Source organism: Dromiciops gliroides, chromosome 3 (assembly GCF_019393635.1).
Source record: "Dromiciops gliroides isolate mDroGli1 chromosome 3, mDroGli1.pri, whole genome shotgun sequence".
NCBI lineage: Eukaryota > Metazoa > Chordata > Mammalia > Microbiotheria > Microbiotheriidae > Dromiciops > Dromiciops gliroides.
Genome location: NC_057863.1, coordinates 661,819,004 through 661,832,665, shown reverse-complemented (window position 1 = coordinate 661,832,665; position 13,662 = coordinate 661,819,004). Strand labels below are relative to the sequence as shown.

Here is a 13,662-nt window from a genome sequence, read left to right as displayed (position 1 = left end):
TGAGACAGAATTGGACATTAGAATGTGAGCTCACCCTGTGCATAAGGGGACTGCACCCTCAAACTTCAATAAAAAGCCAACTCATGAGCTCATCAGCTCGCTCCACATCTCTTGCATGGGGTCACCCATTCTCATGAGAATAAAATCAATTTGTCTGTTTGACTTGGTCTCCTCAAATTATTTGGGTAAACTGAGGCAATTGTGCCATACACACCCCAGTGAGCAAAGTGGCTGCCCAGCCCCCCCCCCCAATGGACTAAGGCTGTGTAACCCCCTATTTATACTTCTACTTCCCCTTATTCCCTTGAGAAGCTCCCCACAGGGCAGCTGCCAGGGAACTGGTGCTACTTTATCTTCTCGGAGGGATCCCAGCTAGATGGGCCTGAAGGAAGAATTGAGTTCAAATTTGACCTGACACCTTCTGTGTGACTCTGGGCAAGTCACATGACCTGCTTGTTTCACTTTCCTCAATTATACAATAGAATCATGGCATCGACCCCAAAGGCTGCTGTGAGGATCCCATTTACCAAGTGCTCAGCAGTGCCTGGCACCTGGGTGCTAGAGAAAGGAGAGCTCTTATTTTTCCTTTTGTTTTTGGTGGGTTAATGAGGGTTAAGTGACTTCCCCAAGGAGACACGGTTAGTGTCAAGTGTCTGAGGCCAAATTGGAACTCAGGTGTTCCTGAATCCAGGGCCAGTGATATATCCACTGCACCACCTAGCTATTCTTATTCAGAGAGATGACTGAGAACTGCTTCAGAAAAGCAGGCCCAGGACTGAGGGAGAGTTCCCCCCAATATGAGGGGAGCTAGGGCAGGGAGAAATCAGATCAGATCAGAGGAAGCACTTATGGATCCCCTGGCCATCAGTCCCACAGGCAGGAGGAGAACCAGGACAGGTGACAATCTTCAAGGACAAGTGTTTATCCAATGGGGGGGATGGCTGACAAGAACCATGTTACAGAAAAGTCAGGAAAAAGCCCATGAAAGGGGTGGGCTCTTTACCAGAGACCTCGGCTTTTAGCTGACTGCATTAGATCTGATTTCCAGGAGGAGGAAAAGGGAGCAGGGGGTCTTTTGTAGGGAAATCACCTGTGAAGAGGAGGAAAGAGGTGGATGAGAGGGCTCAGAGAAGGGTTTTTGGAGATGGGGGAGTTCTGGGCATTCCATGTTTTGTTAGACGAGTGGATGGAGTGCTGAAAGGAACTTGTTGCTCAGTCATTTTCAGTCAGCAACGAGTCTCCAGTTAGAGCCATTTCCTTCTCCAGTTTGTTTTACAGATGAGGAAACTGATGCAAACAGGGTTAAGTGACTTGCTTAGGATGACACTGCTCTAGTTTGCTCTTATGTGCGTTTATGTGTCTATCAGTTGTCGAGATTGCGTCTGAACAGAAAATTGCCTATAAGGTTAATTGCTGCAAAACCATGACAAGGGTGAACCTGATGGATTCTTTTTAATTTCCAAAATGGTGACACAGGGCTTGAATCAAAGTGGAGGCCACCTTGTGTCCTAAAGGCCCCCCTCTTTCAATGTGGAAGCTACTAAGAGGAAAATTCCATGGTTGATTTGTTATATACTATGACTGTTGAAATTTTTTGTAATAAAATAACTTATATTCAGGAATTGTTTGGAATGAATATTTTTAAAAGTCTCAGATCACTGAACCACAATGTCTTTAAGAACAGCTTTTGGCTTTGATTTACTTACCTCTGGTAAATCAGGTCACATCCTGTCTTCATTAAGACTTTGGGGCTGGGGGCAGCTAGGTGGCGCAGTGGATAGAGCACCAGCCCTGAGTTCAGGAGGACCTGAGTTCAAATCCAGCCTCAGACATTTAACACTAGCTGTGTGACTCTGAGCAAGTCACTTAACCCCAATTGCCTCACAAAAAATGAATGAATGAATGAATAAAATGCTGGGCCTCAGAAAATAAAAATGTTCCATTTATTGTTGGTTAAGGCACAATAGAACCATACCCCCCAACCCCCAGTTTCAGGAAGCATGTGATTTTAAAGTTTCTGTGTAAAATAAAGCATAAACAACTGAACTGAGAACACTTTGGTAATTGGTAATTGGTTTGGTTTCAAATTTTTTTAAAAATCCAAATATTGTTATAAGGTATTATGTTTCTAAAAATCCTTATGATATAATTGGTGAACGATTGTATCAGCTATGGCAGAAAAGCAATTTCTCTTACATCTGGATATCAAATTTTAAAAATTCTGTTAAGGGGCAGCTAGGTGGAGCAGTGGTTGAGTACCCGCCCAGGAGTCAGGAGGACCTGAGTTCAAATCTGGACTCAGATACTTAACACTTACTAGCTGAATGACCCTGGGCAAGTCATTTAACCCCAAATGCCTCAAAAAAAAAAATTCTGCTAAAATGTTTACCTACATTTGATATTTAATCACCTTAAAAATGTTCCCACTGGGGGCAGCTAGGTGGGCGCAGTGGATAAAGCACCGGCCCTGGATTCAGGAGTTCCTGAGTTCAAATCAGGCCTCAGACACTTGACACTTACTAGCTGTGTGACCCTGGGCAAGTCACTGTTTTAAGGAATTCTGAAGGCACTACACCTATCCCAATTCTTTTGTTTGTTATTAAGCATCTGACACTATGGGACTCATGTTATTCTGAGTCTAACTCCAAGCATGATCATTGAGGAATACAACTTATTTGACATGCATACTTGTCCCCTTAAGTTCTTTTTGATTCTTGCCCTTCCCACTTTAAGCTCTTGTCAAAGTCTGTTCCATCCAGGCTCATGGCTTCAGCCTCATGGCAAAGCCCTTGATTTTCTTACACTATATAATAGGAATTCTCAGATGGGAAGTAAGAGATGGTTATTGCCTCAAGGTTTTACCACATTAATTATATTCCTAAGATTTCTTTGCAGAGCTGATTCCCTTATGTGCACAGCAAGACTGGAGCAGCATCTGAACTTCTCTCCACACTAACTGTATTCATTAAATTTTTTTTTGGGGGGGGGGGAGGCAGGGCAATGGGGATTAAGTGACTTGCCCAGGGTAAAATAGCTAATAAGTGTCAAGTGTCTGAGCCCAGATTTGAAATCAGGTCCTCCTGACTCCAGGGTTAGGGCCCATGCTGTATCTACTGAGCCACCTAGCGGCAACATTTCTTTTGGGGGGGGGGGGTGAGGCAATTGGGGTTAAGTGACTTGCCCAGGGTCACACAGCTAGTAAGTGTTAAGTATCTGAGGCCGGATTTGAACTCTGGTCCCCCTGATTCCTAGGCATATACCACTGCTCTCCCTAGATTGCATTCAAAAGGTACTCTCCAGTGTGGATTCTCTTATGCTTATGAAGACTGGAACTCTGTGTGAAAGCTTTTCCACACTGATAACATTTATAAGGTTTCTCTCCAGCATGGATTCTCTGATGTGCAGAAAGATTAGAGCTCAATGTGAAAGCCTTTCCACACTGATTACATTCATAAGGTTTCTCTCCAGTGTGGGTTCTTTTATGCTTAGTAAGACTAGAACTCTCTGTGAAAGTCTTTCCACAGTCATTACACTCAAAAGGTTTCTCTCCAGTGTGGATTCTCTTATGCTTAATAAGAGTGGACCTCTCTGTGAAAGCCTTTTCACAGTGATTACACTCAAAAGGTTTCTCTCCAGTGTGGATTCTCTGATGTGCAACAAGAGTGGACCTCATTGTGAAAGCCTTCCCACACTGATGACATTCAAATGGTTTCTCTCCAGTGTGGATTCTCTGATGTACAGCAAGATGATAATGCTGTATGAAAGCCTTCCCACACTGAAAACATTCAAAAGGTTTCTCTCCAGTGTGGGCTTTCTGATGTTTAGAAAGACCAGAAAGCTGTGCAAAAGCCTTTCCACACTGACTACATTCATAAGGTTTCTCTCCAGTGTGGATTCTCTGATGTTCAGCAAGAAGGGAACTCTTTGTGAAAGTCTTTCCACAATGATTACATTCATAAGTATTCTCAACAGTGTGGATTTTCTCATGCTTAGCAAGATTGGAACTCCTTCTGAAAATCTTTCCACACTGATAACATTCATAATGTTTCTCTCCAGTGTGGATTCTCTGATGTGTAACAAGATTGGACTTCTCTATGAAAGCCTTTCCACACTGATTACATTTATAAGGTTTCTCTCCAGTGTGGATTCTCTTATGTCTAACAAGACTGGATCTTTCTGTGAGAGTCTTTCCACACTGATTACATTCATAACATTTCTTTTTTTTCTGATGTCTAATGAGATCAGAATTTAAATTCAAGGCCATTTCCAGATGATTACTTTGATCCATTTGCATTGGAAGGGACTTCTCATGAGCCTTAAAAGGCTTGAGTTGTTTAGGAAACCATTTATTAACTTGTCTGTCCTGAACATCTTCATTCCATGAAGTCCTTCTCTTCCTGTTATTTAAGACTGAAGACTGTGTGAAGGCCTCTCCAATTTCACCAAATTCCCAGATACTCTTAGTATTTTTATCCACCTTGGTATTAGAGCCACAGATTTCTCTCAAACTGAAGTCACAGGCACCATTTTTACTCTGAAATCTATGATAGAAACATTCTTCCACAAGAATGCCCACCTTTGTAGTCATCTCCTTCATTTCAAACCTGGTCTCTGCACCTGAAAGAATCACTTATGTATTAACAGAAAGACAGATACACCTGAATATGTTCTGTTCTCTAATGACATAATGGAAACTCATTCATATTCTACTTCCTCAGTCAAAACGAAGAATTTTCCATTTAAAATAAGCAAAATCAATCTTTGGGGTTGAGTGACTTGCCCAAGGCCACACACTTAGTCAAAAAACAGAAGAGACAAGATTAGGGAGTGAAACCAGCAAGCTGCCTGAGCTCTCCCAAATTTCCCTCAGAAACAATGTTAAATTAAGCCTCTCAACACATTCTAGAGCTGCAAAGTCTGCCAAAATGATGGAGTGAAACAATCTTTGGGCTTAAGATTACCTCACCAGGGTAAAGGGGGAGCTCAACCCAGCTTAGAGGCTGTCTGGGCAAGCCTGCAAAAGGCTCTTAGCCTCAGCACAGATCAGCAGCTGAGCACCCTCAGTCCAAGCTCAGCAAGCTAGTGGCACAGCAGGCCAGTTGTGAGAGCCCTGGCTTCAATGCTGAAGGCCATTTGTCAGCTTGGGTATCTGCTCCCCCACAGGCCCAACAAGGCTGGGCCACTAGAGTACAGTCAGCAACTGCAGGGAGCTGAGGCCTCAGAGCAAAATGCCAGTGACTGGGCCCTTGGCCTCCAGCAAAAGAAGCTAGGGACAGTGCATATTCTACCCCAGAAACAGAACTTAACTTGTACCTTAAAAGGCACAAAAGAGGTTAAATGTGAATAATAGAAGAGAACCCTCACCATGAACAATTACTATCCTGACAGGGAAGATCAAAACAGAAACTCAGGAGCACAATAGTGATAAAATACCTGCATGTGAAGCCTTAAAGGGGAAGAAGAATTGTTCTTGATACCAAAAAGCCCTCTTGGAAGAGCTCAAAAAGTTTTTATAATCTAAGTAAGAGATACAGAAGAAAAATTGGGAAAAGAAATGAGAGTCATTCCAGAGAAAAGTCAGTAGCTTGGAAAAAGAAAATCATGCCTTGGAAAATATGGTTGGACAAATGGAAAAGAAGGTGTAAAAGCTGACTGGGGAAAATAATTCCCTAAGAATCAGAATTGGGCTTATGGAAGCTAATGACTCAATGAGACAATAGGAAGAAATAAAGCAGAATGAAAAGAATACAAAAGTAGAAAATATAAAATACCTTTTCAGAAAACAACAGCCCAGGAATATATCCAGGAGGGACAACCAAAGAATAATGAGACTACCTGAGGAACATGACCAAGAAAAGAGCCTAGCCATTATCAAGGAAAACTGCCCCAATTTCTTAGAACCAGAGGAAAATTTATTCATTGAAAGAATCCACTGATCACCTCCTGAAACACACCCCAAAAGGAAAATGCCAAGGAATACTGTAGTCAAATTCCAAAATGACCAAGAAAAGGAGAAAACACTGCAAGCCTTCAGAAACAATTTAAATATAAGAATCAATCAGAATTACAAAGGACCTGGCAGCTTCAACATTAAATGATCAGAGGGCTTGGAATGTGATATTCTGGAATGCAATGGAACTGGGACTGCAACCTAGAATGTACTACCCAGTAAAATTAAATATAATCTTTGAGGGGAAAATGGACATTCAATGAAGTAGGGGACTTTAAAGAACTTTTCTAAAGAAAAGCCCAGAACTGGGAATTCAATGAGAGGACTTTCAAGCATTTGTGATAAAAAAAACCTGAGCTAAATAGAAAATCTGACTTTCAAATACAAGACCCTAGAGAAGCATAAAAAGGTAAACAGGAAAAAGAAACCATAAGTGTTATTAAAAGGATGAATATTTACTTTCCTACATGGAAAGATGATACTTGTAACTCAAGAATTTTCTCATTATACAGACAACTGAATGGAGCATATTTAGACAGAAGGCACAGGTTTGAGTTGAATATGAAGGGATGATATCTTTAAAAAAGTAAAATTAAGGGGACAGAGGAATGTACTGAGACAGAAGGGAAAGGGAGAGGGGGAATGGGGTGATGTATCTCACACTAAAGAAACAAGAAAAAGCTTGTGGAAGGGAGGGGAAGATGGGGGAGGGGCTGGGGAGTGAGTGAGCCTTTCTCTCATCAGAATTGGCTCAAAGAGGGGATAACATACACACTCAATTGGGTATAATAATGTCTTACCCTGCAGGAAAGTAGGAGGGGAAGGGGATAAGAGGGGAGGGGTGAAAGAAGGGAGGACAGATTTGGGGGTGGGGGGGGCAGTCAGAAGTAAAACACTTTTGAGAAGGGATGGGGTAAAATAATAGAAAATAGAGTAAATGTCATGGAGAGGGAGTATGATTGAGGGAAACAGCAATAGTAACTGTGAAAAAAATCTGAAGCAGGAGACAAGAGCCAAGTAAGATGATGATGATGATAAAACATGGTACTTTGCTGGGCTATTGTGAAGAAAATTCTTTCTCAGTTATGAGGTACTGTATAAATGTTATTATTGCTTTTGCAATAATCAACCTAGTGGGTTTATTGTAAGGAAATCTCTTTAAAGTACTATATAAATGTAGTTTAAAAAAATAAAAAAAGATGAGCAGGATGCTATCAGAAAAACCTGGAAACAGTTACATGTGCTGATGCAAAGTGAATTGTACTGTGTACAAAATGACAGCAATATAGTAAGATGATCTCCTGTGAATGACTTAGATTTTTCCAACAATACAATGATCCAAGACAATTCTTAAGAACTCTACAGAGAAAGAACTGACGGTATCTAAACCCAGACTGAAGCATAATTTGTTAGTTGCTTTTTCTAAAGTTGCTTTTGTCTGATTTCTTTCACAACCTGACTAATGTGGAAATGTTTTACATGACTACACATGTATAACTTTTACTGAATTGCTTGCATTCTTAAGGGGGAGTGGGGATAGAGGAAGAGAATTTGGAACACAAAGGTTAAAAATTGATGTTAATATTTGTTTTTACATGTAATTTGGGAAAAATGAAATTCTAAATAATTACAAATAAATTTAAAGGTGATTTAATGGCACCTTATGCACTAAAGAATTGCCATGGTGTGTAGATGCTTGTTTGAGGCATTAATATATTTCATTGTGCAGTGATTTCCAACCCTCATGATTAGGCACAAAATGATGTTATTACAAAAAGACATTTGGTCGGTACCACTGCTTCAAGTCTCTCATTCTAATCCCCCACCCAACTATCAAATTCATCTACTACAGGACACTTCCAATCATGTCACTGCTCACTCGATAAAACATCCTATTACCAGGATCAAATATAAAATCCTTTGCTTGGCTCTTAAGGCCCTTTATCATCAGCCCCTCTCTTACCTACCCACTCTTTTTACTCCTTACTCTCCTTCCACATGTGTAATCATCAGTGACACAGGTTTCTTTGTTTCTTGACCAGCAGCATCTGCTGACTACAAGTTCTCTCTGGATGCCCCTCTAGCTTGCTCTGGCTTCCCTGAAGCGCCACATAGAATTCCTCCTTTTAGAGTAAGTCTCCTCCAGTCTTCCCTACCCATAGGGCCTCCCCTCTCTTGATTATCTCCAATTCATCCTGAATATATTGGTTTTGTAGATAGTTGTTTACAAGGTGTCTTCCCCATTAGACTGAACTCCTTCAGAGCAAAGCCTATCTCTTGCCATTCTTTGTCTTCCTGATGAGGTGCTTAGCAGTGTCTGGAACATGGTCTGGGCTTAATAAATGTTCTGTTTTATCACTACAGGGGAACAGAAAGGCAAGGACTTTGACCTAGTCCCCTGTATTATAGATGAGGAAAGTGGGGCAGAGAGGATCAGTTCCTTGCCCAGGATCCCGCTGCTGAAATGGGTCTAAAACCCACTTCCACGTCAGACCTTCCTGCCCACAAGTCTAGCACTCCCTGCACCACAACACTCAGAGACCTCTTATGAGAACAGCCCTCAAACACCTGCTTTTATGTCACTCACCTGGACAGGAGCTCCTTGCACCTTTTTCTTCTACCATCCCTGGTGCTTCCCCTTCCTGGAAAGGGGGAGGCAAATCTTCTCTAGAAACTGGAAATCCTGGGAATACAGAGTAAGGAAAGAATGAAAAGATACAATTTACTCCTCTTGAGGGAAAGGAGACATGCAAGCAAAGATGACAGGATGGTTCCCAGGGTATGGCTTGTTGGGATCTCTGGAGGCAGACGGACATCACCCAGCCCACTGGGAATCAGAAAACTCCACCTTTATTCCCCTCTTTCCTAGAAGGACAACAGGCACAATGACTAGCTTCCATTACCTAGAAATTAGAGGCTGCTGGTAGTGCAGGGGTAAAAGCCCTGTGCCTGCAGTCAGAAAAACCAGGTCAAACCCATGTCAGACACATGGTAGCTGTGACCCCTGGGCAAGCTGTGTAAGCTCTGTTTGGCTCACTTCCCTCAACTGTGAAATGGGCTTAATAATACTAGAAAAATCGTAGGGATATTGTGGAGACCAAATGAGAGTAATTCTAAAACACTTTGCCCAGTGCTAGATATAAAGCAGGTATACATAAATGGCTATTCCATTATCTTCCTTTCCCAACATCTGGACTGGAATTTGAGGGAACAAAGAGGGAAGAATCAGGACAAACTTGCTAGGCCTGGCAGGATGAGGAGCAGGGAGCTGCCATGTGAGTAGCTCACAGTCACCAGGGGCAAAGGTCCTTACCCACAGAGAGCAGGTTCTGGACATTCTCCAGCATGACCTCCTTGTACAGCTCTCTCTGAGAATGATCCAAGAGGCGCCACTCCTCCTGGGTGAAATCCACAGCCACATCCTTGAAGGTCACCAACTCCTGAGCCATCAAAAGTCCCATCACTTACAAGAGAACAAGAATTCACAATTCATCTAGTCCAACCCTCATCGACACAGAGAAGAAACTGAAGCACAGAAGGGAGGGCCCCAAAGCTCCTTTAATCTTGATGAGAGTCAGAGAGAACACTTGACACCATGTCTAATAAAAGCCCAATGGAATGTGGAGAACATTTATATCTGAACTGAGAATCATGATGGAATACTAAATGTTCAATAAAAAGAGTAAGGTCTCATTGTGAAATGTTTCTCCCCATAGGCTCAGGGAGAAGGGATGTGCTCTCAGAGTGAGGTATGAGAGTCTGTGGAGAAGAAAGCAAGGTGATATGAAATCCAGCCTCACTGGAAGGGAATTTTACACATCATCAGGGATATTAAGAAAATTTATAAAGATTTTGTGACAAGTTGGCCAATATTCTGTACTCTGGGGGGAATAACATTAGTCATCACTGAGAAGAGCAAAGAAAAAAACCACCTGGTTAATTTCCTAAAAGGCTGAAATAAAGTCCTACTTGGATAATAGCAAGAAGAGCATTCTTAAGTAATATTGCTGACAATGTGCCCTGAAGTGAGAGTTATGAGAATCTGTTTACAGAAAAGTAAAGTTACATATTGTAATACTGAGAGATGGGGTAAGATGGAGTATGATATGTTATAACCAAAATAAATCTTATTTCTTTGCTTTATGATTGTTTTCACTAGTTTATGGAATATATTCATGCATGTTAATATTTAGTTATATAGAAATAAGAGTACCTATGAAGAACTCATTCATTTATAAAAAAGAATACATTTTTATATATATATTTTTTCCTGACTGGGGTTTGAGATGGAGCTAATACATATATTAACTTATATTATCCTAAGAAATTCTCTCAACTGCCCCCAAAACGTTAGAACATTTGGGACCAAGAGTCAAGACAAACAGTTAAGAAGCCGACTGATGAATAACAACAAGAGAGCATCCCCAGTAGGTTGGCACAGTGCTTGGCACAGAGGAGCCACTGTCTAAATGCTCATTGACTTGACCTAAGAAATGACAAATGAGAGAGATTCAGAGAGAGCAGGGAAGACTGGGGTGGCCTGAGGCAGAAGGAAATGAGCAGAACCAGGAGGACAATGTCTGCTCTGCTGACAGCCCTGCAGAGGACAATGTACATGTAACAGGATAAAGCTTCCTGGGCTCTGCTGGATCCCACCTTAGCTAATGCTGGTCAGGTCTGTGGATGGGCCGCACTCACCTGGGATGAGGGTCTCTGGGTCCCTGGAGCCATCCTCTCTGGTCCCAGGCTCTCTCCTTGGAATAAGCTTTGATTGTCAGCAAACTGGCCTGGGGAGGGAGAAGGGTCTCAGAGTTGGGGAGACATTGTCCTTGCCTTTTCTTCCTAGGGTGGACACTGGCCTACCTGGAACTACAGAGCTTGAAGTCTCAGAGCACTTAGAAAGGCCCTCCCCTCAGGGGAGAGACTCTAACCAGAACAGGAGGACAGCAGGGAGGGTCAGGCTTGGACCTGAACTTGGTGTGAACAGAAGAGGACTTGCTACCCTCTTAAACTGGGGCTTCTAATATATATATGTTTGTTAGAAGCTTTAGCACCAGTTTGGGGGCATTACGCATTTATTAAAGTATATTAGATATTAATAAAGAGAGAACAGGAGTACCTGAGTTCAAATCCAGCCTCAGACACTTGACACTTACTAGCTGTGTGACCCTGGGCAAGTCACTTAACCCCCATAGCTCCGCAAAAATTTTTTAAAAATTGGATATATGGAACATTAATCTCCCCCTTATATATCTCCCAGGCCAATAAGAAAGGAAGCCTCTGAGTTCATATAAGATCAGGTTTTATTGCTTGGGGATTAATTAGACCACAAAGGTTAAACTATTTAAGGAAACAAGGAAGTAGAAATGCAGATAGATAGTCTTAACGCTAAGCTTAGGTATTTGTCATTAACTCACCAACCCGTTCAGACTGCAGTAATTCAGCGTCTGGAACAGAGGACGAAACATGTGCTCTGCCAGGTTCCCAGACGCCAGACTACAACTAAGTCAACCCCCAGAGATTGAGCGCCGCCAGAGACTCCTCTCTGTCTCCTACCAAAAAAAATAATAACAGATCAGATAAATTAATTTTATAACATCTCCCACCATTTGTTTCCAAACCTGTCATTCTATGGGGAAAAAAAAGAGGCTTTCGAGGTCAGCAAAGTGAGCTGGGGAGGGAGAAGATCTCAGAGTGGGAGAGACAGTGTCTTTGCCTTTTCTTCCCAGGGTGGATGCTGACCTACCTGGAAGTCTCAGAGCACTTGCAAATGTCCTGCCCTCAGGGGAGAGACTCTAACCAGAACAGGAGGACAGCAGAGAGGGTCAGGCTTGGAAGTGAGCTTGGCCTGAACAGGAAGAGGACTTGCCACCCTCTCTAACTCCTTCCCTTTGGCCTCCTGCAGAGACCCAGGAGGCAGAAAGGGCTGGGGATCCCAGAGGGGAGGAGACCAGGCAGAGCCTCCAGGACCCCAGACCCAGAGCTCTACCTCCACCTGATACTAGGGGTGAGATATGCGGGTCAGGCGACTGTGACCTCATGGTGAAACTGGGCATGGCATCCTAGAACATTTGGGATGGGCCAGGCTTCCTTTATGGGTAGCAAGGGACCCCCCAGAGCCAGGAATGGAGGCAGGCTTGCTCCTGGCCAGCCAAGAGGACACTGACCAAGAGGTGAGAAGGGGAGAGTTAGGTGGCCTGGTGCGTAGAGCACTGGCCCTGGAGTCAGGAGGACTTTGAGGTGAGATTTGACACTTGCTAGCGGTGAGACTCTGGACAAGTCACTTAACCCGACCTGCCTTACAACATCCTGGGCCACCTCCAGTCATCCTGATATCTATCTTGCCACTGGGGTCAGTCACCTGACTAGCCCTGCCTCACTTAAATCCAGTTCTCCGGAAGTCAGACATCTGTCACGGGCCCCTTCTAGAAGAAAGGACAAACAGACAAGAGAGGGGGAAGAAGAGGCCCGACGGAAAGGACGGCCAGCAGAAGCAGGAAGTGGGGAGGGGCCCTTGGTCTGACCTACCTGGCACCTGCTTGTGCAGAGCTGGCTCCCGGGAGGCAGGCAGAGAGATCTCCCCTCTGAGGAAGAAGGCAGAGAGATCTCCCCTCTGAGGAAGAAGGCAGAGAGATCTCCCCTCTGAGGAGGAAGGCAGAGAGATCTCCCCTCTGAGGAGGAAGGCAGAGAGATCTCCCCTCTGAGGAGGAAGGCAGAGAGATCTCCCCTCTGAGGAGGAAGGCAGAGATCTCCCCTCTGAGGAAGAAGGCAGAGAGATCTCAGATCTAAGGGCTTCTGCCTCCAGCCAAGCTGCTCTGGGTACATCCTCCTAATCCCCAGAGCGCCCCCTGCCCAGCCCCCCCTCTCCTGGAATGACCTCTCTCCTCCCCCCCCCACCTCCAAGGCTTCCAAACTTCACCCCAGGGACACAAGTGCCCCAAGGCCACCACCTACCTGGCGGGTCCGTTCGGAGGGCTGGGACGGGTCAAACCCAGTGCGGGGGGGTCCCTTCACCTGGCCCCCGTCTGGGCATTCGGCATCTATTAAAGGCACTGGAGAGAGGACACGTGTCCGTGCCAGGAGAGGGAAGCCCGGCTGTCCTCGAGCAGAGACCAGCGCGCCAGGCCCGGGGCTTCTGCGCTGCCACGAGGTCCCAGCCCCGACTGAAATCCACCAACACCGCCCCTCCCTCCTGCCTCCCCGGAAGGGGCGGGCCTTCCACGCGGCTTCCAGCTGATTGGTCGGGGTGTTCTCCTGTGGTGAGCTCGCTTCCGGAAGCTGAATCGCCCTTAGCCCTGGTCAGCCTAATGGGGGGGGGGGGAGGTTTGCAAAAGAAAGCCAAGGGAAGGAGCACCCACGCATGCATGCATGCATGCATACACGCACACACAGACGTGCGCTGATGTGCATCTGCACATGCATGCGCACACACACAGACACACGCGAGCACAGACATGCACTGACATGCATGCGCACACACAGACACGCACGCACACACAGACATCTGCTGACATTCCTGCACACACACAGGCACACACAGACAGGCACAGACATGCATCCGCACACATGCATCTGCACACACAGACATACACGCGCGCACAAAGACATGCACTGACATGCATCCGCACAGACAGGCACACACATGCACAGATCCACTCCTCTGTCTGCTGGGCTTGGGGGTGGGGCCTGCCACTGCTCAGGTGAGAACTAAG

At 44.6% G+C, this 13,662-nt stretch overlaps 1 protein-coding gene across 1 annotated transcript; it reads right to left on the bottom strand.

The window, feature by feature from the left end:
• Window positions 1-3,186: 3,186 nt before the first annotated feature.
• Window positions 3,187-13,139, bottom strand: LOC122747023 (zinc finger protein OZF-like). Its single transcript, XM_043993228.1, has 6 exons — window positions 12,905-13,139; window positions 11,368-11,502; window positions 10,649-10,737; window positions 9,264-9,390; window positions 8,538-8,633; window positions 3,187-4,617 (listed from the first exon to the last, which is right to left on the bottom strand). Exons 3-6 carry the CDS (start codon window positions 10,679-10,681, stop codon window positions 3,272-3,274), a joined length of 1,602 nt encoding a protein of 533 aa, XP_043849163.1. The 5' UTR covers window positions 10,682-10,737; window positions 11,368-11,502; window positions 12,905-13,139; the 3' UTR covers window positions 3,187-3,271.
• Window positions 13,140-13,662: the final 523 nt, after the last annotated feature.

Excerpts from the sequence above, each read along its gene's own strand:
- LOC122747023 (XM_043993228.1), bottom strand. The coding sequence starts at position 10,681 with ATGGCTCCAGGGACCCAGAGACCCTCATCCCAG. Across the intron at positions 9,391-10,648 it reads CCCAGAGACCCTCATCCCAG|GAGTTGGTGACCTTCAAGGA; the intron begins GTGAGTGCGGCC and ends TTGATGGCTCAG. Across the intron at positions 4,618-8,537 it reads TGCAAGGAGCTCCTGTCCAG|GTGCAGAGACCAGGTTTGAA; the intron begins GTGAGTGACATA and ends TGATTCTTTCAG.